Raw genomic sequence first — 26,957 nt, 5'->3', positions numbered from 1 at the left:
ATGAACTCTAGGGACTTTTTTGTTTGTTTGTTTGTTACATTTTGGGTTTTGTTGTCACAAGGTTTCATGTAGTCCAGGTTGGCCTTGAACATACAATGTAGCCAAGACTAGCTTTGAACTCTTGACCTTTCTAATCTGCTGGGATGACAGGCATGTGCCACTCCAGCTCTGATCTGTGGTTTTGCTTTGTTTTTGTTTTCTTCTGCTTCTTCCTCTTCTTCATCATCATCATCATCATCCCTAAAATACTCAGTAGATTCTTTTCATAAACTTTTTAAAGAGAGAAAGTTAGTTCACTCAAAATACTAGGCAAATTAGAAGGCAACCTATCAGGGTGCGCTTGGGACACCTGTACAGATATTCCCCACTCTTCTCTCTCCTCAGTGCCTAGGAATACCTCAGGTGGGTTTCAAGAAGGGATGACTCAGGGAGGGTAGGCACAGTGACCTGGGCAGTGGCTAAGGGCTCTACAAAGTGGAAATGATAAATGTGCCAGTGCTAATGACCTCCCTCTGCGGTTCCTGAGAAATTCCTCACTCCCTCACAAAGGCCCAGGCTCACAGCATCATACCTCCTTGGCGTTTAGATGACCCTGTTCAGGATGTTCAGTAACTTACAGCTACACAGTTAAGCAGAGGCAGCGACAATATTACCCTGCCCTAAACCAGAATACGATGCACCCATTAAGGTTCAAGAGGGACGTGCTTGAGGGCTCCTTAGGGCTGCTCACACACTTCAGGAGCCTGAAGACGAGGGTGAAGCTCAGAAGGGTCTGGCAAGAAAGACCCAAGGGAATCAAGGAAAGAACCCTAAGGGCCTTTAGAACTGGCTTAGGAGCCCATTTTTAGGAAGCAAGAACAAGAGTTCAAATATAGTAGGTTGTGTGTGCCTGAGAGCACACAGGTTAGGAACAGTATGACAGCAGCATGAGGCCACATTAGTCACACTAAGGCAGCAGCTACTGTGGTTCCAAAACCGTGAAGGTCACCACAGCTACCCAGAAACCCAGGCAGAGTCCGAAAAGGCAAAGCTTAGGATCCAAGGTTAAGAAATCAGGAAGTATGAGGTTTTAAAAGGTGAAAGTTGTTGAGATGTACACACACACACACACACACACACACACACACACACATACACACACACACACACACACACACACACACACACATACACACACACACACACACACACACACACATACACACACACACACACACACACACACACACAAAGTATACAGTATATATGCTTCCACTAAGCTAAAGTAAAGGGGGGGCTAATGAGGGTAGAAGAAAGACCGTGAATCGTGATAGCAGAAGGTGATATCTGGGGGAGGAAGACGTACAGGAAAGGAGGACGGATGGGGAAGGGACAAACAAGAAAGTTACAATGACATACGTGTATGAAAACGTCACAGTGAGGGGCTGGAGAGATGGCACTGACTGCTCTTCCAGAGGTCCTGAGTTCAATTCCCAGCAACCACGTGGTGGCTCACAGGTAGAGGGAGGTGCCACAGAGGCCAGAAGAGGTCATCACAGTCCCTGGAGCCAGGGTTACAGGTGGCTGTGAGCCTCTGGATGTGGTGCTTGAAAAGGAACTTGGGTCCCTCTGCAAGAGTAGCAGCTGCTTTTAACCCAGAGCCAGCTCTCCAGACTGCTGTCTCTCTGACTTATAAACAGGAAGTCACACAGGACATGCTCATTGGGGGCTGGGTTCTTTCACCTATCATTGGGTTTTGACAGTCATTCCTGTGTACCGTGACAACCTGTATGTTTTCAGTTCTACACTGTGAAGAACGACTACTGACCGTCCATTCCAGTTGTGGCAGCTTTGGGGTGGTTTCCGGTTATCGTCAGCATTGGTGTGCTGACCGTCAGTGGATCTGGGCGTGTTCCTTTCAGAGATGTACCTGGTAGTAGATGTGTTATGCTCAGAGAGCACAACATGCTCAGCTTTGGAGATACTGCACACAGGAAGGCAGCTTCTCTGTGCTCTGCCTTAATCCTTACGATGTGGCATCTTACGCCAGGACTTGAGCAAATATGACCTTTCATCACATAGGACTGAAAGCACCCGGAACGTTTACCCTAAAGGGGTTGTCAGAGACCGGGCTTCATTCATGGGAGCCCATGTGAAAGCAGGAGAGATACAATCCCACAAAACTGTCCCCTGACCTCCACAAGCATGTCACGTGTCACGTGTGTTTCCCTGTGCTCCACGCCCCCACACCTACCTCAGCCCCACACACTAAAATTAATAAATAGCTTCAAGCCAGGCATGGTGGCTCCTGCTTGTAATCTCAGCACATGCGAGGCAGAGGTTGAGGGACAATCAAGAATCCAGGACCAACCAACCAGCCTGGACTACTGAGTTGCAGGTCAACCGGGGTAGAGCAAGATGCTGCCTCAAAACAAACGACAAAAATTACCAACAGCAGCAAACATCTGCGGTGCCCCGGCCACCATGTCAGCCCCTGCAAATGCCAAAGATGATGTCTGAACAGAGATTTCAGCGACAGCTGTCTGAGCCCTGCCGCCCGTTCCCTCCTCAGTCAGGAGCTCTTAGAGACACTCGAACCAGCAGATGTCAGAGCCCCTTGTCCCTGCAGCTCCTCCACCCCTTCAGGGGTTCAAGCAGGAATACCATGACCCACTCTATGGGTTCCAGTCACCCATGGGAATCAAGCAGGAGCCCCGAGATTACTGTGCTGACTCGGGTTAGCAAAGACCTGCTTCACTGACTTCTATATTCTCATAATTGGCTGTCTAATGAGTGTTGAATCCACTGTCTACGATGTTTTGGGGAATTATTATATAAGAATTGGGGACTGAGGCAGCAACACAGTCTTCTGGAGTTCATACCCAGCACTTCCAAAAACAAATAAACTACCCTCAAAGAGCTTAAAAATTTTTTACCTTCACAGATATTCCTTAAGCTTTTATTTTTTTTTAAACTCCTGAAGAAGCAGCTATTTATCAAGAAGGGCGGAAGGAGTAATACTGCAGTTAAAAGTAAATTATATCACAGAGGACAAGCTGCTGAGTAAAGCACAGGACAATTAAACATAATTAAAACAAAACACAATTAAATCAAAATCAATCAAGTGATCCACATAAAACCCAAGCACTAACTGGTAAGCTAATGAAAGAAATTGGACAGGAGTGTGCTTTTAATAGCGTCTGCTCCGAACGCCGCGGTTCCAGCTTAGGTGACCAGGCAGATGAGAGGCAATTAACTCTCAGAGACGCAGCAGAATTAATCTTCCCGGTTCATTAGGACCATCTGCTCACTTGATTTTTCCAGATTTTCACTTTATATAATCTTCCTTAGTCCCCTCAAGCTAATTGCCTGCTGCTTTTATATTTGATCAGTATCTTTTCTTAATATGCTCAGTTTATGAGCCTCATAGGGCTCTGTTATCTTAAAGTGCGTGTTCAATTTCCTCCCCAGAAGCTTTCTAAAGATTATTAGACCAGGGGAGGAAATGACAGATGAAAAGATTATTGGGCCATGCAGGGCTTAAATAAACCGAGGTTTCAAGGCTATGTTGCTGCTTCCTGTTTCCAAAGGCAATTTTTTTCCAGGTTATTAAACATCATTTGTGACCTTTAAGAAGAATTGCCAGTCGTTAATAATGAAATCTGTCACAAGAGTAATATAAAATGATGCCAATTCTCAATAAGACTTAAAGCCTATTTGCATATATTCAAAATTACTACATAGGCTCAATGTAGTCCAAATTATAACAGAATATATTTTACTTAGCATTAGAAATTAAGAAACTACAAATACATGGAGGCAGAGACAGTTGAATCTCTGAGTTCAAGGCCAACCCATCCACAGAAGTAGATGGACAGCCAGAGCTACCCAGAGAAACCATGTCTCAAAAAAGAAACCAGTCACAATAGACAGATGATTTTGGGTGAGAGACCTCAGTGTACGGGTGTTTCTTGGGAAAGCCTAGTGACCTGAGTTCAATCCCTGGAGCCCACAGAAAAGTAAAAAGAGAGGACCAACTCCAAAAGTTGTACTTTGACCTCCACACAAGTGTCCCATAACACACACACAGATACACAGACAGACATACACACGGACAACAAAGAAAATACTTTTTTGGGTTGGGGAGATGGCTCAATGGTTAAGGGCACTGACTGCTCTTCCAGAGGTCCTGAGTCCAAATCCCAGCAACCACATGGTGGCTCACAACCATCTGTACAGAGATCTGATGCCCTCTTCTGGTGTGTCTGAAGACAGCAACATATGCATAAAATTAAAAACAAAAGAAATATCAATGAAAATACTTATGAAGGACATGTTAAGTTCCACATGCTGTTCTAAGACCTGGAGATTCCATGACAAGCAACATGAAATGGCCTCTGCCCCCATACCCTCTAGAAAGATCTAGAAAATTAAATGTGGATGTTGGTGGCGGGGGTTGGGGGGGGAGTGAACAGCCTATTTACACAGGACATAGGGTAAAAAGTAACGAGGTGACAATAAATGATAAGATGGTCAGAACCCCAGGGTTCATGGTGACCCGTCTTAGCTAGTACAGAGTACCCGCTATGCATGAACCTTTAAGTTTTCTTTAAGTTTGGAAAGACCTTTAAATGGGCAGCTTGAGGGCATCGTAAGAGAATGTAGAGAAGTAGGGTTGTCTGTCCATAGCTGGATGATCTAAGGTAGCCGTTCCCAGAAGGATCAGCAAGGCCAACACACGAACCCCACCTAGTGAGGTCATAAAATGTCATTCGGCTATTCTGGTACCTGACCGGAGGCAGGGGGACTGCAGACCAGGTGGGTTGGTTATTTCCAGCATTTCTCCAGACTAGAAAGCTAAGGAATCCTGGGGAAGGAAACAGCATGAAAGGTGAAGAGTCACAGAGGTCACGGTGTGGTGGGTGAGCAGTTCCTAGGACAGCAGAGTTCTAGAAGAGACACAAGGTTCCCCAAAACAGTCTGAGCAGTAGTCAGCTAACAGCCATATCCGAGTAAACTGCTGGACACAGGAGGACAGAGGCTTCGAAGTCATCCGTGGGTACATAGAGAGTTCAAGACCAGCCTTGGCTGCCTAAGATCCTCTTTCCAAACAGACAGATAAGCAAATAGTGATCAGCCCTGAACAAAGCCATGGTTATGTTCCTAAGGAACATTAAAAATAGCTACTCAACACAGAAAGGGAGAGCAGAGGCTGTAGATAAAACTGGGTGATTCTTCCTGTACTAGTTCAACAGTGAAGCGTTGAATTCTGTCACTAGCCATGAATAATAAAGCACTGGACCACAGACCAACAAGAGAATCAAAAGGAAAGACCCTAGACAGCAGGAAAACGTAACCTGTAGCCCATTCACAGCCACAAACAGCATAGAAAAATCCTCCTTGCTGCTAGCCGGCCTCTGGCCTCCTTCCTCACCCTCCTAGGTGTGGCCAAGCCATGAGTAGACACCTTTCCTCTAGTCCCCGGGCTCGCTCTGGGTGCCCCTTCAAGTCCTAAGGGTGCAGAAAGCCTCCACTCAACCCGTTCATAACAGCCAGTGTTCTCTATGCAAATTTCTGCCTGGCTAATTAACAATTTGTGTAAGGTCTCCGGCAGCAGATAAGATCATGAAAACAGCACTCCGATAAATGAGGATTGCTTGTGATGTAACGGCCCCACAGCACATCCTGCTACTTGTTTTAAATGGCACTGTGCCATCTTAACCCAGGCAGTCTTTGAGCCCTGCCACTATGCCTATTAATATCAGAAATAACTTCCCTGGCAAGCACTTCCTCCCCTTAAGGAGAAAGACAGGAAGGGAAAAGGCTCCCTGGTCAGACCCATATCTTTCTCATTTGCACCATGGGCTGCCAAGATTGCAATGAGGAATCTAGTGATGAGCTCTTTGAAGCACCGGCAGGGGCCTTTGCTTCTGAGGGCCTGAGATAACAGCGCTTGCCGTACCGATGGCCTGACCTAATGGTGCTCTCTCCTGAAACGCCCTTTCGCTGTGTCCCAGGCACAGCAGACAGAACTGGAGGGAATGGTTCATTTCTGCATTGTCCTCTCACTATCAAAGGCAGGTTACCATGACTACATGACTACTACTTTTCTGTGTATGAAGGCAGCTGGCAGGGTGCACGCCCCTGTCGGTCAGTGATGACCCACACGTGCACTTTAACAGGAGCCAAGAAAAACAGGTACACACTTTTCATGTATTTCAAAGGGATAGATATATGCCTTCTTTAGGTGCAAGACAAGGAAGGAGTTAATGTGGTATTTCTCAAGGCAACAATGTAGGCAAACCATCTTGTGATTTGCAAGGAAGGCTAAGGTCTCTAGTGATTACTGCGCCATCTACACAACCCACAAGAATCAAATCACTGCAGATCTGAAAAGACGATATCAATGCAAGGGTCCAGAAAGGCCAGCAAAATTTTAGGACCCCCAAAATAAGCCAGAGAAAGCAAACCTTAATGCCCATGGTTGAACACTAGGCGTTTGCCAGTCAGGAGAGAGGCTCGGCAGTTAAGAGTGGTCCCTGCTCCTCTCTGAGGGCTGGAGTTCAGATCCAGCACCATGATCACAGAACATGATCACAGAAAACTAGCCATTTGGTTGCCAAATCATTCCTGGAAGTCCCCCTTTAAAATGCAACCTCGGCTAGGGTGGTGGCTCCTGCTTTCGACCAGGCATCCGGCATTCCCGCAGCAGAGATGGGCTGGTCTCTGTGAGTTCTAAGCCAGCCTGGTCTACATAGTGAATTTCCAGGACAGTCAAGCTACACAGTGAAACCCTGCCTTTAAAAAAAAAAAAAAAAAGTGACCAAATAAATAAACAAGAGAGCTTTGTTTTCCGGTCTGCTTTCAGCCTGTTGCTCCAGTCCGACTGTACCAGGCTGGTGGGTGGGTCTCTGAAGTCTTCAGTTATGGCCGGTGGAGAGGACAGGAGATAATTAAATCTTGCTCTATCTACCGCAGAAGCACTAGTTCCGAGTTTCCCTGAACACACCCCACTATGTGTCCTCTAACAAACAGCTAGACAGTATTTCCAGCCAAGGGCGACCCTTCCATAATGTCTTCTCCTCTGGAATGTGGTCAGAAATGACATGTGCTCCTGAAAGCCATGGCCCACTGAAAATATCTTACCCTGGGGCTGGAGAGATGGCTCAGTGGTTAAGAGCACTGACTGCTCTTCCAAAGGTCCTGAGTTCAAGTCCCAGCAACCACATGGTGGCTCACAACCATCTGTAATGGGATCTGATGTCCTCTTCTGGTGTGTCTGAAGATAACTATAGTATACTTATATATAATAAATAAATCTTAAAAAGAAGAAAAATTAAAAAAAAAAATCTTACTTCTCCATGTTCTTTGTTGTTTTGGTGTCTTGAATAATGACAGGGACCAGGAGCCATGTGATGGAAGGAACCTGGGTTCCCAAGGGGCCGCGTGGAGGGAAGCCCCCTTGTTGACCTGACCACTGCCTAGGAGGTTTACACAGTCAATGAAAAAAATTTCTATTCTCTGCTTTAAAAAACAAACAAAACAAAACAAAACAAAACAAAACAAAAAAACTGGGACAGGGTGTACTGGAGGGATGGTTCAGTGGTTAGGAACACCGGTTGCTCTTCAGAGGGCCAGAGATCTGTCCCAAGAACTCATATTGGGCAGCTCACAATTGCTTGTAACTCTAGCTCCAGGGAAGCTGACACCCCCTTCTGGCCTCTAAATACTTTCATATACATGACATTGATTCAAGCATGTGTGCACGCACACACACATGCATACACACACACACACACACACACACACGTGCACTAAAGTATGATATTTACATTCTATTCCTAGCAAATGTATTGTCTTCGTTACTGTTCTCTTGCTGTGAAGAAGCACCGGGACCAAGGCAGCTTATCAGAAGGCATCTTCATCCATGACCAAGATGGAGGGGAACATAGGCAACCAGGGCCCTGACGCATTAGCCGAGAGCTCACATCTGATCCGCAACATGCAGGCAATTACTGGAGAGCAGACCTGCCGGGCCTGGGCTTTTGAAACCTTGAAATCCACCCCCTCCTCCAACAAGGACAAACCTCCTTCCTAATCCTTCCAGCAGTTCCACTAACTGGAGACCAAGCTTTCGAACATAGGAGGCCATTCTCATTCAAACCACATATCCAAACCACAAGGAACAACGAAACAGGCCATCTAAAACAGCTTGCAACTGACAACTGAGAATCTAGCAGGGCTGGGGAGACAGTTCGGTCAGCGCTGGCTTGCCTTGCAATCATGAGTCAGAGGTGCGGCACACAAGCACACACTTGTGATCCTAGTGCTGGGAAGACGGAGACAGGAGGATTGCCGGGGCTCACTAACCAGCTGATCTAGCTAAACAGTGAGCTCCAGGCCAATGAGAGACCCTGTCTCAAAGGACTTGGACAATATTTCTAAGAAGATTATCCAAGGCTGTCTAATGTAGTCACATGTATGTGCACACAGGTATATACTCATCCACATACATGAATATACACAATCATTTTTTAAAAAAATCTACTGTTCTTGGAATGTACATTCTAGAAAAAGACAAAGTGTGGGAACAGTAAGAAGAAATGTAAAACAAAATCAGCAAAAACCCAAGAAACTTCAGCCAGAGGCTAAAGTTTCAGGAAAGGACAGAAGGGTGAAGAGGCAGAGGAAAGTCTTTTTGACATAATAAAGCTATTCTGTGTGACCTGGCTGTGCTATGATGAGAAATACCTCCTACGGGACCCCTTGTCTAAATGCCTGGTCCTCCTCACTGGGAGCAACGGCTGTCCTGGGTGGTTGTGGGTACTTAGGGTGAGACTTAGTTGGGAGAAGCAGTTCTTTGGGGGAGTCAGTGGCCTTGGAAGGTTGTCCTTGCTCCCTGGCTCTCCTCTCTCTGCCCCACCCTATTCTCCAGGGGGAAGACCCTTTCCCTTAGTGTCCTTAGTTCTGAGAACCTAATCAAGTCCAGAGGGTGTACCACACCCAGTGAACACACCTGTGACCTATGCACTTTGCTGAGAGTGACAAACGTGTCACTGGGGTGGGGAGACCTGTGCGTGTGTGAGAGAGAATGTGTACGGGGAACCTCTGTGCTTCCAGCTGTGCTATGAACTTAGAAACTCTCTTAGAAGGGAGTACTTGTACTTTTACATTTTATATTCGTCAAACATGGAGACGAGACTGATAATAGTCTTATAAAAGCTGTTAGGAATAGAGTTCATTCCTGATTCCTTTATTTAAAACAAGCCTTTCCATGATGGAAAATGTTCTTCACAAGTCACCCAATATGGTGGTCACTCTTAGAGCACTTGAAATACGGCCACCGTGACTTAGGGCCATGGATTTTGGAGTTGCGTGGCCTTATGTAACTGGCTGGTACCATATTGGGTAGACGGTACCAGAACCTCATGGTTCTGCAGCTCAGAATGGAAACTGGATGGCCCAAATTCTATTTCTGAGACCCGGCAAACAGCATACCATCTACATTTCCAGTCTCTTAAAATTCAGGAAGGAGGCACCATTTGGCACTTCAGCATCTTCTGGCCCAGATAAACAACTCTCCAGTGAACCCCAGTGGAAATGTTTCTACTTGCACACGACTAGAAGCCTCCCTGTGAAGACTGATGTGGGGTTAGAATAAAATAATTATGCTATGGCTATTTAGGCATGTATGCGTTTCGGAGAAAACGTCTCTAAACTCCACCCTCACAACTCTACTGTTTAGTGGCACCATGATACATGAGGATTCCATGCACGTGGAAGGGCAGAAGTCGCTCTAACTCCCAGTGCCATCCCCAGGCAATGGCAATACTGTGCTTGACAAAGGTCCCCTGTGCTGACCACGTCTGTAGCACAGAATGCTTATTATCTTACCGGATGAGATACTTTTGAAATGAAAACATTTCAAAAGGTAAGACATTAATACAACGTTAAAGTGAGGTAATAATTTTCATGTTATCTGAAATGCGGACTGGTTCATTACTTGGCACAACATGCTGGCGCAGAGGCCATGCTAATCTCTGGATTGCCCCACCCTTAGTATATGCGCTGCTGAGGCCAGCACTAACTTAGCTAGCGAAAGCAGGCTGGGAAACCTGCAGTCAGCTGACGGCCTGGGATCAATACCCAGAACCCACGAGGTTCTTTGGAACTTGTGCACACATCATTATGTATGATAATTTCAGAAAAAAAAAAATTAGATTGCAGGTTTTTGGTAAGAAGTCAAAACATGGTAACACATAAATGGGAAAACTCGGGGCTGGAGAGATGGCTCAGCAGTTAGGAACACAGACTGCTCTTCCAGAAGATCTGGGTCCACAAAACCCACACTGGGTGGCTTACAAGTGTTTATAACTTCAGTCACGGGGGATCCAGTGCCTCTTCTGGCCTCTGTGGGCACAGAGGTAGGCTCAGGAAAATACCTATTACATAAAAGTAAATGTTAGAAGAAGGAGGGTTCAAGGCCAGCCAGGGATCTTTGACTCAAAAACCCAACAAAACAAAACCGATCATAAACCTTGAGTCAACCAGTAGGGGTTGAGGGAACTGAGGTGTGATGTTGGTGACAAGGAGGCTTCGAAGAGACGTGTGACAAGAGCAGAGGCTCTTGTGAGGGCTGGAGGCAGATGAGCCTGGTGGCAGGGGAGGAGAAAGCCGCTTCTTTTTCCTCAGTAAATTGGGGAGGAAGAAGAATCGTAGGAAGCAGATAACATGACTTCCTACGCCGACAACAGCCAGGCTCAGATTTGGACAGGAGGGGGCGCCAAAGGCCAGCGGGCAGCCCAGCCTACAGACCTGGTCAGGTCTTAGCAACTTAGCAGCCTTGAGGGAGAAAGAGACTGGTAGCAGTGGGATCAGGCACCTCCACTTGCATGCCTCTGGCTTGCCAGGCTGCAGGACTCTGAAGAGGGGAACTGGGGCTTCCCCATAGCAACCAACGATTCCCACGTCTGCTGTTGCTGTTCGTGCCCTGGGAGCTTCTCTTCCAGGGTTCATCGGTGTTGGGCTCTGTGATGCCCAGATCCTCATACTCATAAGTCTCTCTCCCTCCCCCGCTCCCTCTCCCGCTCCTACTCTCTCTGTGATATTTTGAGGACACTCTGATGCCCAAGAAAGGGGTCTCTGGAGAAAAACCAGAGTTTTGAGCTTCTCAGAAGCAGGTTCTCCACCTTTGCCTGGGCTTCAACATCAGCACGGAGAGAGAAGGAGCACTTGGCCAAGCTAAGCCCTCCTGGGTTTCTGACCTCCGAAATGGGAAACAGTCAACACGTGTTGTGTCCCGGCCCTTCGGCTTGGGATAATGTCTTATTGCTCCCTGAGGGTAGCCAAACTCCCTAGCCCTCCATACTGAGTGCACTACAAAAGTCTTTACTAAGGGCTGGAGAGATGGCTCAGTGGTTAGAGCACTGGCTGCTCTTCCAGAGGTCCTGAGTTCAATTCCCAGCAACCACATGGTGGCTCGCAACCATCTGTAATGGGATCAGATGCCCTCTTCTGGTGTGACTGAAGACAGCAATAGTGTACTCACATAAAAATAAATATATTAACTTTAAAAACTCTTTACCAGACAGTACCTTACAGGCAAAAAGACCAATGTCAGTCATAGATTTCCACACAGTTTCTAAAACCTCTTAATTACTATGCATACAATGGGTAGCTCCATAATCAATTTTCTCAGCGGCTATAACTCAGATGGTGAAAGTTTTTTTTCAAAAGACTATAAATAGCTATGACATCATCCAATACCTCAGCAGTACACCAGGCTGGCTTTTCCCTCGCTAGGCTCTTTGTGTAAAAACGACCCCTGGAGATGAAAAGAAGATAGGCCAAAGCTGACTGGAGAGCCTGCAGGCTAACCCAGCAGACCAAAGGTGACAGAGGTAAAAGCCTGGGCTAAGGTATGGCCGGCAGGTTACGATCACATAAAATTCCCCACGCTTTATCTTACAAACTTGCTCATGTTTTTTCATTCTGCTTTTAAAATTCTTTTCAAGTGAAAACAGCTTCTATTATGAATATTTTATAAATCCATTTTCCTGGTTATTCATCTCCCAAATGGGAAAGGCTGCCTTTTGCTTATATGTCATCCCCAGGGGACAGCACGGAGCCTGGAGTAAGTGCTCACATACGTCTGCTAAATGAAGACACTGAGTGTGTCCAGTGGGCCAGTCAGGGAACACCCGTTGAGTGCCTATTCGTAGTGCAAAAAGCTGCCAAGTCTATAAAAGTTAACACGATCTATACTTATTTACATTTGCTTACGTGGACTCACCTCAATACCTTTGGTTTGTGGCTTTCCTGTGTTTTATTAAGTTTGAGTTTTAAAAAAAAACTTTTTTTTAAAGATAGGGTTTCTCTCTTGTAGATCTGGCTGGCCTTGAATTTATACACAGACCCACCTGCCTCTGCCTCCTGAGTACTGGGATTAAAGGCGTGTACCACCAAACCCAGCCTAGATTCTGAATTTTAGAAGTCCCCGGGCAAACACTTTACAAAGAGCGGGGCTACACGAACACTCACGAGCCCTCGTGTCGTATTTGCTCCTTTCTGTCACTTTTAGGGCATAACCACAAAAGTTTAAACAGCGCTTGCAGTTCCTGAGGCATCTGAAGTCAAGAAGGCTTCACTGGATGCTTCCCACACTCCACGAGATCACAGTGATGCCCAAGATAGGCACTGCGGTTAAGCAAAACTGGGTTTGGGAAGAATCATCTTCAATATCGTTAGATTCGCCTATCATCAGAATGTGTTTGCTTTAAAATGGGGTGTATTTAGACTTTAGAACTAGAAGAATAACGGAGCTCCTGCCGAGGAGGAGTGCCGCTTAAGGAAAGAGAGCAAGAGCTGATTAAGTCGGGAAACAAGGAGTGCAGGCCACAGTACGCAGGCACAGAGCTTTGCCTCTGACCCTGTTTCCGGACCTGTAAAATCGACACGGGGGTCGTCTTTTGGAAGAGGGGTAAGATTACATGAGACAATACATTGTCCTTGGCTATACAGCAAGTTTGAGGTCAGGCTTTGCTACATGAAATGTTGTCTCAGAAAACAACATCCCCAGAGCTGGAGGGTGGCTCTGTAGTTTTGAGCACTCGCTGCTCCAGCCGCGGTCCGGGGTTCAGTTTCCAGCGCCCACAGCACAACCTGGAACTGCCTAACTCCAGAGCGTCCGCCTGCACCTACATTTTCCTTTTGCACCGGAAACTGGCATTTCAGTCACAGAACTCACTTGATAAGCAAAAGAAAATATACTAACTTGCTTTCTTGTGTTCTTTTTCTTTTCTTAAAAGATTTATTTATATGAGTACACTGTAGCTGTCTTCTTATGCACCAGAAGAGGGCATCAGATCTCATTACAGATGGGTGTGAGCCACCATGTGGTTGCTGGGAATCGAACCCAGGACCTCTGGAAGAGCAGTCAGTGCTCTTCATTCAGAAATGACACTGAGCCATTTCTCCAGCCCTCGTTTTCTTAACATTTATTTAGTTTGTGTGTAAGGTCAGAGGACAATGTTGTGAAGTGGATTTTCTTCTCCTGTGTCAGTTTTGGGTACTGAACTCCAACTTGTCAGGCTTTAGTGACAAGCACCTTTCCCTGCTTGGGCCATCTTCCTGGTCCTTTCCTAATACCAAACAGGTCTGTCCAGATTGTATAAGCATATCACATTGTCAGAGGCCTTTGCCGGTCATCTTATCTGAATTGACTGTCCTCCCCATCTCAAATGCTGCTTATGAATTGTCCCCCCATCTCTAACACCGTTTATGAATTGTCCCCCCATCTCTAACACCGTTTATGAATTCGTCTTCTCCCCATCTCTAATTGACCCCCTTCCCCATCTCTAATTCTGCCTTTCTTTTCCTCACAACACACCTAACACACACGTCTCTGTTTAACTGTCTCTCTCCCTCTTCCATTAGAATCTGAAAAGCTCCTGGGATGGTTGGATTCTTATTTCATCCTCTGTCCCCAGTGCCATGTACAGGGCCTGGAGCCTCTGGTGCTCAGCGGCCATTTCTTAACTGGATGAACAACACACACTATGGTGTAAGAAATCCAGTCATTAGGGGCCAGGTACATACCCCAGTATAATATGAAAAGAACTCTGTACATCAACGATAAAGAATTCCCAGTGAAGGCAATTCACACAGCAAAACCAAAGCTCACTCTCCCACTGGCCAGTTTTATAAAGCAGGGAGACCACGTTACTGAGTATTTCAGATCTAACAAACATGACCTATAAAACTTTATAGAAACCCCTCAGGGATGGTTGTCTTCCAGAGTTCACTCAACACTGTTCAGAGGTCTAGACTCTGTATGCATCGACTCTAAGCAAGTTATCAATATTGTTTTAATCCTCCATTTTGCTAATAAGCACCCAGCACAAGAAGCAGCTCAATATGCTGGCTGCCTTGAACCCCTCCAGGCGCTGGCCTGTAGGAGGTGCTCACGAGCCAGCACCGAGTGAGAAAAGCAGGGACTACAGAAGGCTGATTTCTATTCTGGGATTTTTCATTTTAGATATGCAAATATCAATTCTTCCAGAAATTGTGATAGGTTTGCAAGGAGAGTGATATTTTTAAAGTTCTTTCCTTGGAAATTAAAACTATTACGGCAATCTATATAGATCTTCAAATTAAAAAGAAGAAGAAGAAGAAGAGGTTAGATGTGTATTGACTCACTTAACCCTCATAGCAACTATGTGAGTATCAGTACCATTCTGCAGATAGAGAAATATGGGCGAGAATTATCTACCATGGGCAAAGAGAGGCAAGAGAATTTAATGCAAGCTCCCAGACATAACCCATTTATCAGTTATTCTATTGCTAGTGAGGTATTAGCTCAGCATCAGTACCCCAATGTCAGAGACGACAGCTCAGCATCAGTACCCCAATGTCAGAGAAGATTGTTTATAGGAGGAATTTACAATGGCTGAATTTTTGTCCAGTTTGTGGCAAGAAGCTTTTTTTAGAAAGTATTCTAGTTAGCTTGTGTCAGCTGGACACATGCCAGGGTCATCTGGAAAGAGGTAAATTCAAATGAGAAAATGCCTCCATCAGAGTGGTCTATAGGCAAACCCATTAGACGTTTTCTTGATTTGTGATTATGTGGTATTTCTTGTTCAATGGTTGATGTGGGATGGTCTTGAACACTATGTGCAGTGCCACCCCTAGGCAAGTAGTCCTGGAAGGTATAAGAAAGCAGGCTGAGCAAGCCACAGGGAGCAAGCCAGTAAGCAGCACCCCTCCATAGCCTCTGCTTCTGTTCCTCCCTTTAGTTCCTGCTCTGACTCCCCTCAGAGGTGCAGTGTGGACCTGGAAGTTGTAATAAACCCAAGAGCTGAAACAACCCTTTGCCTGTGCAGGCTATTTTTAGTCATGGTGTTTATCACAGCACTAGGACAGAGAGCACATGATTTCTATGTGGTTAGGTCAGACCTCCACTCCCTTATCCTGTGACCGGCTGAGATCACAGGCGGAACACACTCTCAGAGTAAGGGGAACTATTAAGACCTCTGTCCCTAAACTGTCACAGAGACTCTGGCCTGGGAGCATTTCTCTAAACTCTGCCCTCTATGTCTTTACTTAGAGAAGAGGCCCTTTATAGCTCTCGTCCAACTGTGTGTGGATCAGAGCTCAGTGAGTGTCTGTTTAAGTTACATGTGCATATGAATTGATGCTGACCCCCTACTGCAGAAGTAACAACGGTGGCTGGGGCCATCTTTTGATTACTGATGGAACTGCTTGGAGTTGGATGTCCAGATTCAACCTATAAGATGCTCTTAAATGCCAGGACCTCTGCAGAGCTAACCAAGTATTTGATGGTTGATAGATAGATGAAGACTATGTCTGGTGCTCCAAAAGCACAAGTTGAACAGAACATCTCTATGTGCCTACTGGCAACCTCTCCTGACCCCCCAGAGCACATCTGCGGTGGCAGTGATGCAAGAGTTTAAGACTTAAGGTCGCCACAGACTCGCAAGCAAATGCCCTCATTCACACACAATGGTGAGAAGTAATTACACAGCTCCCCCAAAGCCTTGCAGCTACTTAGAGCAGCTATCTGCTGTGTCAGCATCCTCCACCACAGCATTGGTTCCCTTGGTTACTCTGCATCTAGGGCAGCCTCTTACTGAATGATACAGCACAGCAACAAACAACGAAACAAAGCAGAGAAACGGAACCCAACCCAGGGTGACAGTGAGGCCTCGGTGTGAACAGCGGTAACTCTCTGGTGGGAAAGCCAGCCCGAACACTGAAGAACCTCTACCCAGTGGAAGCCAGCGGAACATTCAAGGCTCTACCAACCCTAAGTGCTGAGTCCCCCTGTGCCCGATGGGAGATGAGACTGCTCCCAGTAGAGTTACCTCTGCAGCCCACAAGGCTGTTGTAAAATGCAGGGTCACAGAGGACACCATCCCCCTGCAGCTGCTGAGGGTCAGCTGCACTGGGCCATTCCCAGTGATAGATCAGAAGAAGTGCAGTCAGGAGCAAGCTGGACTATGGTATTGGAGGCCGCCATGACTTTGTGAGGGCCATACCTTACCTGATGCTGCTCCTTGGCCATCTGACCACAGAACTGTGATAAAGAGGAAAGTAGGGGACCTGGCTGTGAGCCCAGGGTAAGTTCAATTCTAATGATTCCCTTAACGACACCATACAGACGGGCTCTGCTCTCAGGGATGACTCCAAATTGTGGCTCTCAGGTTTCCTAATGCTGTGACCTTTAACATGGTTCTTCACAGTTTGGCGATCCTAACTGTAATTTTGCTACTGGTATGGATTGTAATGTAGATACCTGATATACGGGACATCAGATATGTGACCTCCCCAAAGGGCTGGAGAACCATAGGTGGAGGACCATGGCTCTAAACTGTGGTTCATACTCACTTCATGGAACTGCGTGGGTTTCCTAGTTTTGTACAAACACGTACAACCAGATCCTTTCTATACAGCTACAGTATCCAGTAACTTTTACAAGCTGTCATCACTCATAAATCACTTACAAGTACATTTTTGGAATGAGAAGAGCGTCCAACACTTCCCACCTCCTCCTAGGAGAAGTTACTCTTGCACCCCCACCTCCATAAGTGCCACTGAGTGTGCCCAGCTCTGTCCCTGGACCCCAGCAACTTAAAAACAAAAGAGCCATCCTTACGTTCCTGCGTGTGGTGTTAATTTGATGTTCTAAGACAAAATTACCACCAAGATTGGCTCCTAACAAAACTGAATTCTAAATACACATACATGTGTAAGATGTACTTGTTTATGTGGGTATATACAAATGTGTGTGTGGGTACATGAACACATGTGTAAAAGCCAGAGATTAGCACTGGATTTTTCTTCCACTGTTCCCCAGCCTACTTTATCTTTATTATTTTTAGTTATGTGTATGGGTTTATGTGTGTACAGGTGCCCATTTGGCCAGATGGTGTTTGGGGCTGGAGTTCCCGGTTCTGACTGACCAGTATGGGGGTCCTGGGAACTGAATCCAGTTCTCTGCAAGAGCAGCAAGTGTTCCTAAGTGCTAAGCCATCTCTCCTGCCCCATACCTTATGCCTTGCTACAACATCTCTAACCAAATGTGGAGCTCAGCTATTCGGCTAAGCTTGATGGCTAGTGAGCTCCTGGGGTTTATCTGGGACCCCCCTCCTCAGCACTGGGATGACAACAGGGTTCAGCTGCTTCTATCTGGGTACTGGGGATCAGAACTTGGGCTCTCTCACCTTTCGTAGCAGGCACTTTACTGAGTGAGACATCTCCCCAGTGCTACCCCTCCCCCCTTTAGAGATTTCATTCTATAGTCTTGGCAGACCTAGAACTCATAGCAATCCTCCTGCTTCAGCCTTTCAACTGCTTTTACCAAAAAAAAAAAAAAAAAAGTATGTTTATGGCACATTTTTGAGAAGATCTTTTGTTAGTTATTGGACTTCGTATTTTTGGATAAAAATCCACTACACTGGTAATGCCTGACATTAGCGACAGAGCTATACGTTCAGGTCTGATTCTATCGGTGAAAGTATTTATTCACTGAATGCATTGAGATACGTGTATAAGGAGATCCGAGACTGTCAGTGACAGTGAAAGGCTGAGTAACTAAACATCCATCCTGTGTCATTCATGCAGCCATGACAACAGGAATGCTCCACACACACTAGTGTGACAGGGTGCCCTGACGCAGTAAAGAAGAACAAGGTAGTATGGTATCCGGAACCCATTCTTCCTGGCAGAACTCAAAGCCAGGACCTCACACATGCTGGACACGAGTTCTCCCACTGAGCCACAGGCCAGAGCTACCCCCACATGCTTTTAAAACCTGATGAGGATTCATGCGTCTAAACACTCAGGTACCTGTGTATCTGTGTAAATACACTTACAGGTGCAGGGAAGCAGCAGAAAGGACCTAGTTGTTTACAGAGATGCTCTGTGGGAGACACTTTGTGTAAATTCTACTAACACATTTCACACAGAACTTTCAATATGTATGCAGACCAACTGGCTTTGAGCTTGTGCAATCCCGTGGCTACTGGTGCTGGGATCATACGCCACCATATCTGGCCTCACGTTTGATTTTATATTTTGCTGGGATATTTTTTTTATTTCTATTTTTTAAAAGGAAGAAGGACACTTTATTATTAAAAACTGCTGTGGGACTAGAGCCGGCTCAGTGGCTAAGAGCACTGGTCACTCTTGCAGAGGCCTGGGTTTGGTTTCCAAGACTCGCAGAGTGGCTCACAACTATCTCTAACTCCAGTTATAGGGGATCCAGTGCCCATCTCTGTCCTCTGAGGGTACTAGGCATGCACACATAGTGTATATGCATACATGCAGAAAAACTATCATTCATATATATACATATATATACACACACACATATATATATATACACATATACGCACACATATATATAATAAAACAAAATAGACCAAACCTAAAACACATGCACACACAAAGCTGCCAGGTGTAGTGGCTCCTACCTGTAATCCTAGTACCTGGGGGCAGGGCTGAGGCAGGGAGTTTAAGGCCAGCTTGACTGTGAGATCCCATCTAAATGCAAACAGAGCTGTTGAAATCCACCAGTAGGTAAATAAAGCCCGATCACCCATTTCTGATACCTGGGACCCACGTGTTGGAAAGAGGGAAACGACTCCTATAACTTGCCTCTGACCTCCACATGCACACCTCACCCCACACATTAAACAAACAAATGTATTTCAAACACAAACGAAATAAACTAACTTGGGCTGGCAATATGGCTCAGCAGCATAGAGCTTGCCTAGCAGACAGAAGACCTTGGATTTGATTCCAAGCAAGCAAACAAGCGCGCGCGCACACACACACACACACACACACACACACACACACACACACACACACCATACAAAGCCAGACTAACTTTATCCCAAATGCTCTAACTATCATGCAAACACCTAAGTAAAGTCCCCTCTCCCAAATCCAGCAGAAGTAATTCCACAACAGAAAAACTTTAGATATGTTCTTATAGAGCCTATTGTCTGAACTCATTTCTTCCTTTTAAAAAACAAAGTCTGGGCTGGAGAGGTGGCTCAGTGGTTAAGAGCACTGATTGCTCTTCCAGAGGTCCTGAGTTCAAATCCCAGCAACCACATGGTGGCTCACAACCATCTGTAATGAGATCTGATGCCCTCTTCTGGTGTGTCTGAAGACAGCGACAGTGTACTTATATATAATAAATAAATGCCATCGGCCACTACCCTGTTCTTTCCCTTGCCCTGGATATCCCAGTTCATACCCAACGGACACACAAAAACAGGAACTCACACATAAGTATCTGCACAGCATAAGCACAGGCAAGATGGCTGAAGTTAGCATTCCTGCCACTGTTGCTGTGTCCAAGACCAGAGCAGACAAGAGCACCTGGGAGCCAGCATGGTGGCTCGCGCCCATAATCCTAGCACTCGGCAGGCAAATTCAAGGCCAGCTTCCACTACAAGGTGAGTTATAGCCCGGCTGGTGCCTCCAGAAACAAAAGATAATGAAAGCCCCTGGGCCCACACTGATGTTATTCTATCAAACTTCCACTGTTGTGGCTGGAGAGGTGGCTCAGTGCTTAAAAGTCTTCTCCAAGGACGCAAATCCAATCCCCAACAGCCACGGACGCTCACAAACAAGTTTCAGAGTATACAGCACCCTCTTCTGGCCTTCCCAGACACTGCATTCAGACATTACCAGCTGGGCACAGTGGCAAAAGCATATGGGTTTCTATAAATTTGAGGCTAGCCTGGTCTCCCTAACAAATTTTAGGATAGCCAGAGCTAAAAAATAGAGAAACCCTGTCCCAAAAAACAAACAAACAAACAAACAAAAAGGTACAAGGCCATCCTTAGCTACTTAGTGAATTCAAGGCTAGCCTGGGCTTCTGAGATGTGGTGTAGGAAGATAGAAACAAACATAAGGCTTCTAGAGAGACCTAATTTCTTTCTTTTCTGTTCTTTGTGTGAGTGTGTGTGTGGTATGTGTGAGTGGTATGTGTGTGTGTGAGTGTGTGTGAGTGGTGTATGTGTGTGTGGTGTGTGAATGAGTGTGTGTGAGTGGTATGTGTGTGTGTGTGTGAGTGTATGTGGTGTGTGTGGTGTGAATGAGTGAGTATGTGTGTGTGTGAGTGGTGTGTGCGTGTGTGTGGTATGAATGATTGTGTGTGAGTGGTATGAGTGTGGTGTGAATGAGTGAGTGTGTGTGTGTGTGTATGTGAGTGGTATGTGTGTGTGGTGTAAATGAGTGTGTGTGTGTGGTGTGTATGGTGTGAATGTGTGTGTATGTGTGTGTGTGTGTGTGTGTGTGTGTGTGTGGTGTAGACATGCACTTGCAGAGGCTGGAGGATACCAGATGTCCTATTCTGTCACTCTGACATATGCCCTTGACAGAGAACCGGAACTTGTTTTGCTCAGTAGCAGGCCAGCAAGCCCCAGCTCCTCCCACAGCTCGGGCACTGGTGAACTGGCCACTCTGCTTTTGACGTGGACGCTGGGGCCAAGCCCTGCTCTCCACAGAGCCTCAGCCTATGCCTTGTTTTTTTGCTTTCAAGCACTTGAGATGGTCTTGCCGTGCAGCCCAGGCTGGCCCTGAATTCAAAAGGAAACTGAGGGCACGGCTTTAAGACTTCTTAAAGTATGTACTTGAAATCTCAGACTTATAAAGTCACACTCAAATGCTTAACGAGTTTGGAGTCAGCAAAGGCTACTTAGCAAGACCCTGTCAGGAGGGAAAGGAAGAAATCCAGGCTGGATGTAGCTTAATGACAGAAACTTGCTATGTGTAAGGCCTTAGTTCAACCACCAGCACCGGGTAAGGGCAGCTGGGCATCAGGCCTGTAATCCTAGGTATCTGAAAGAATGAGTCAGGAAGACCACCCCAGAGCAAGGCCTGTCTGGTCTCGAACACGGCTGTGTCAGCCTGGGCAATGTAGTAAGACTTTGTCTTGAAATTAAAATAGGGTGAGAGTGGGCAGAGGATAATGCCCGAGGGATGCTTACCCAGGGGGCACCAGGCCCAGTTATTGGAAAGGGAGAGTAGGGCGGGATTTTTAAATGCCATATTGCACTTAATGTGACCGTAATTCTATCAGCAGAGGAAACATGTTCATCCTTTATTCTTTCCCAAAGAAAAAGCCTAAGTGTTAGGAAAAAGATGAAGAGGGTGGGGGAGGGGGATATACTCTTGGGAGGTAGGCCAGGCCTGGGGGTAAGGGGGAAGCCTCTGGGGGACCCATGTTAGGAATCCCTTCCCCCTGAGGGACCAGCCACATGGTATAGTACAGAATAGAGTTTATTCAGGGCATGGGGAGGGGAGTTAAGAGGGTGGTAGGGGCAGAGAGAGAGAGAGAGAGAGAGAGAAATAGAGTAAAGAAGAGGAGGCTGGACATGAGCAGGTGGAGAGAGGGGGGGAGGGGGAGAGGAGGGACAAGGAAGGGAGAGCAAAGCGCAAGAGATCAAGAGGACAAGAGAGAAAGGAGGGGGCAAGCAGCCCCCTTTATAGTGTCCGGTAACTGGGACGGAGCATACCTGGCTGTTGCCAGGTAACCGTGGGGTGGGGTTTACAGAATCCCAACACCAAGCCCTATTGGTAAATGCACAGACAACACTATTGCACATAAATGAACATACTCTTAGACCACATCACACATACATAGTGATGACACCTGACACTGGGGACAGTGACAAATTAGCTTCTCAGGTTTCAGCCTAAGATCCCAATTTCAAAAAAGGAGCCTCTCTACCCCTTGTAGACAGCTTCTACAAAGAACACAGGAGAGGGGCCGGGTGTATAGCTTAATCTATAGCTCTTGCTTCCCATATGCCCGAGTCTTGAGTAATCCGAATCATGACTGTGTACATCTGTCAGTCAGTCAGTCAGTCAGTCAGTCTGTCTGTCTGTCTGTCTGTCTGTCAGTCTGTCTGTCTGTCTGTCTGTGGGTGGGGGGTCAGCTTAATCAGAGCAGAGAATGAATAACAAAAGGTTTAACTCACTTAGATTACAGCGCCCCACCCACCCTCAGAAATATGTGAACAGCAGCCACAAGAGGGCAGTAGAGCCGAGCGCAGCATTTGATATTACTGTATTTGATATTACTGTATAAAAAGCAGCCACCTCCACCTCCACCCCAAACTAGCCCTTCTAAAGCAGCACTGCTCATGGGTGACTTCGTATTCTATACCGTGCTCAACTTAAATTCTCAACCGTCACTCTCCGAAAAGTGAAAGCCGGTCTGGTGGCTCACCTTTGTCATCCCCAGAGACAAGGGGATCCTGAGCTTGAAGCCAGCTTGAGCTACGCAGAAAGATTTTATCTCAAAACATAAAACTCTAGAAAAAAAGATGAGAAAGTACAGAAACACCAACTTCTGTAACATGCTGGGAAGAAACACCTGCCATCCTATTTTATCATTTTATTAGTAGGAAAAGACCCAAAGTGCTGGTATGTGTTAGAAACGGTTATGCTGAGGAGAATATCTGCAGGCAAATGAGACTGACCAGCAGTGCAAGCGCGGGTCATGAAAAACTGAATTGACTTTGATCCTTGGATCTCACACAGAGGTGAGGAATTAGCTGTTTGTGAGGCAGAGTCTAACAATTTATACCAGGCGGCCCTGACAGAGCTCTGTCTACCTTTGACCCCCACATGCTCACCCATGGCTACCCCAAGGCTTTTCAGCAGACCAAAAGCTGGAGAGCACAGCTGTGGGGGCAGGAGTTGGGAAGGGAGGGAGGTGTCCACTCCGTAGCAGGACAGCAAGCAAATCAAGGCCCTGTCCATATTTGGCCGCCTGACTGACAGTGGTGGGTGATCACACTCCCCAGAATGCACAAGACTCCTGATGTGGGAAGAGATACTCTATCCAGGCCTTGAAGGAGAAGGCGTGTTTGCATATATGCGTGTTTGTGTGTGTGTGTATCTGCCTGTGTTTGTGTGCCTGTCTGGTGTGTACTCACGCATGCCAGAGGATAACCTTGGGCACTGCTCTTGAGAGGCCATTTGTCTTAAGAGTTTTTACTGCTGTGAAGAGACACCATGCCCACAGACCCTTCACCCCACCCCACCTTTTTATTTGGGGGGGGTGGCTTTTTCAAGACAGGGTTTCTCTGTGTAGCCGCCCTGGCTGTCCTGGAACTTGCTTTTGTTGACCAGGATGGCCTCAAATTCACAAGAGAGCCACCCGCCTCTACCTCCCGAGTGCTGGGATTAAAAGTGTGCACCACCACACCTGGTACCCACAATCACTCCTAATCAGGAAAACACTTCATTAGGGCTGGCTTACAGTCCCAGAAGTTTAGGTACAAGTAACACTTAGGAGCTAGAGGCAGGCAGATCTCTGTGAGTTCAAGGTCTATATTGTGAGTTTTAGGGCAGCCATGCTACATAGAAAGATCATATCTTGCCTTTAAAAAAAAAAAGAAAAAAACCTTTAAAAGCAATCTTAAGGAATATCCTTCATTCTATAATTTTATGTGCTCTTATTAGGAAATATTTGCTGAATTAAGAAACAATTCCTGGAGTGGAAAGATGGTTCAGTGGTTAGAGTTCCTTGCAGAAGCCCCACACCAGGGAGCTCACAACTACCTGTAACTTCGGATCCAGGGAGTCTGATACCTCTGGCCTCTGCGGGTACCTACACTCACACACACACACACACAGACACACACACACACACACACACACACACACACACAGACAAGCGCACGGAATGGCTGAAACAATTCCCTCAGGGCACAGTGGCACAAACCTATAATCACATCACCTGAGCGGCTGAGGACTACGGATTTTGAGCTCAGGACCAGCAGAGGAAACAAAGTGAAATGCTGCTCCCACAGCAGCAGCCCAGAGGGCATGAGTCTTTAACTGGAGCACTAAGGAGTCAGTTGGATCTCCGAGTGTTCAAGGCCAGCCCTGTTTACATAGTGAGTTCCCAGCCAGCCAGGGATATACAACAAGACCTTGTCTCTCAAAGTAAATACAATCAGTGAATAAACTCTCTTTTCGGAACATATATGCATCAGTATATTCCACTCGGTAACATGATATACCTTTAAAGCTCCATCACTTCCTACCCTGCTCTTCCTCTTTTGCTATTTTCTTTTGCTTATATATTAACCACATTTATTTATGGAGTTGGTTCTCTTTCCACTGTGTGGGCTCCTGGGATCAGACCAAACAGCAAGCACGTTGACCTTGGAGACTTCACACTGTCTAGCCCACGCTGGCCTTGAACTCACTAGGCAGTTCAGGCTAGTCTCAAAATCCTCCTCCTTTCCCTCCCCCTCCTGCCTCAGCTTCCCAGGGGTGCACCACCATTCCAGCCCCAAGAATTCCCTTTTCGAGGAAAAAAGTGAGTGGGGTGCATAGAGAGAAGTGTGGACTAGTCACTTTCTAAATGTGGTTTAAATAAATCCGAAGGGCCTGTGCACACTTTTACCTTGTGGACTTTGTCATCTACCCTCATAGGCAAGATCAAACATTGCTTGAATGTGTCAAAAAAATTACAAATTTATGAGCAGGCACTTATGAACAATACTTTGAATCCTTAAATCTTTAAAAAAAATTTAATGTATTTTATGTATATGAGTACACTGTAGCTGTCTTCAGACACACCAGAAGAGGGCATTGGATCCCATTACAGATGGTTGTGAGCCACCATGGGTTGCTGGGAATTGAACTCAGGATCTCTGGAAGAGCAGTCAGTGCTCTTGACCACTGAGCCATCTCTCCAGCCCCCTTAAATCTTAAAAAATAAAATGAAATAAATTCTCATTTTATGTGTATGGGTGTTTTGCCCACATACATCTATGTGCCAACTACATGCAATGCCCACAGAGGACAGAAGAGGGCGTGGGATCCCCGAGGCCTGCATGCTGCCATGTGGATGCTGGAAATCAAACCTAACTCCCCAGAAAAGCAGCCAGTGTTCTTAACCACTGACCCATCTCTCCAGCCCCTTTCTTTTAAATTTTAACAGGTTTCATTTATTCAGTCTATCAGCCTTAACTGACCACCTACTATATACCAGGTGCTGCCCTGAGCATCCACTCAGAGGTCAAGGCCTAAGTTTGTGCACAGCAGCTGTGGGGCGTAAGCCGGTCAAGCACAGAGAGGCCAGAAGTGAATACAAAAGCATTTACCCTTAAAGGCCACGCTCCAGGAAGCTGGACTCTCCAGCAGCTTTCAAAGGCTCTAGTGACATGTGATTCACAGTTCAGTGGTGACTTGTGTCTAAAATACAAAGGCCTGGGCTGGAACCCAAGCTCCACTTCAAAGGTCAAAGCCAAGAGACCATCCTAGAGGCGGGTGAGCAAATGTCTTCAGAGTAAAATAAGGGTTTCACTCATTCCAGCAGACAGCTAGAATCCAAGTTTCTGCTTCTTCCCTGGTTTCCACCTAAAATGGAGCTTCTGATGTCTTCTCTGCAGCTGGTCTGCAGGTAGCTGAAGGTGCTTCTTCCACAGCGTGGGGTTAGGGAGGGTGGTGATGACTCTGTGTGTGTGTGTCTGTCTGTCTGTGTTTGAGTATCTTTGTCTGTCTGTGTGTGTTTGAGTGTCTCTGTGTGTGTGTCTGTCTGCGTGTGTCTGTGTATGTATGTTTCCGTGTGTGTCTGTGAGTATGTGTCTATACATGTATATTTGTGTGTGTGTGTGTGTGTGTGTGTGTGTGTGTGTCTCAGGTGAGCCAGGAGGCGTGGTTGGCTCCTGAGATGTATTGCTGTCGGAGGGCAGTCAGCAGGAAGGAGCTTTCAGCTTAGCATTTAACAGTCCTTACAGACCTCGTGTGTGCGTGTCCTCAAAGTCCTGCCTCTGAAGTCAACCTGACCCAGAGCTGAGTCTCAGCTTTCGAGCACTCTTTAGACCAAATCTGAACACCAGCTTCTCTAAGGCTGTTTCCTTAGAGGTCACACAGAGGTCACAACAGTGTTTACTTCTGTGGGGATGGCTTTAGGAATCAAAAGGAACAATCTTTTAGGAATCAAAAAGAAGCTCTGGGGTTGCTGCCTGGTAGCAACACACACACACACACAAACACACACAGAAACACATACACACACACACAAACACACATAGACACACACACATACACACACACAGACACACAAACACACATAGACACACACACACACACACACACACACACACACAAGTGAATAAATGCTTGTGGCACAGCACCTAGAGCAGGTAGACGATAACTTATCCTCCCCGATTGCCTCTTGTGAGTTAGACACGGGTACGTTGGACTCCACCAGTCAAAGCTTTTCCTTGCACTGTAGGGAGACACAGTGGAACGAGTCCTGAATGTCAGGTCACCCGAGGAGCCTGTGAGGACAGCTGTTACAGACACTGGTCACCATGCCCAGTTGCCACACGGGTGCTGTGTACCGGAAAGCCCAGGCCCCACGCTCGCTCAGCAAGTGCTTTACCCACTGAGCCACCTCTCCAGCCCCA

At 46.5% G+C, this 26,957-nt stretch overlaps 1 protein-coding gene across 4 annotated transcripts in view; it reads right to left on the bottom strand.

Annotated features, from left to right (window-relative positions):
* Positions 1–26,957, bottom strand: part of SHLD1 (shieldin complex subunit 1) — a 73,639-nt gene that overhangs the window by 18,051 nt on the left and 28,631 nt on the right. Inside the window, exon 3 of one of the 4 annotated variants that reach the window (XM_080931327.1) lies at positions 18,972–19,041. The exons of the other annotated variants lie outside the window; for them this stretch is intronic. Within the exon in view, the coding sequence (XP_080787453.1) occupies positions 18,972–19,041 (70 nt within the window). The remainder of the gene's footprint in view (positions 1–18,971; positions 19,042–26,957) is intronic. 4 annotated transcript variants of the gene reach the window in all.

The sequence above is a fragment of the Micromys minutus genome (assembly GCF_963924665.1).
Source record: "Micromys minutus genome assembly, chromosome: 17".
Taxonomy (NCBI): Eukaryota; Metazoa; Chordata; class Mammalia; order Rodentia; family Muridae; genus Micromys; species Micromys minutus.
The sequence above is the reverse complement of the archived record's forward strand: the minus strand, read 5'-3'. Positions and strand labels throughout refer to the sequence as shown.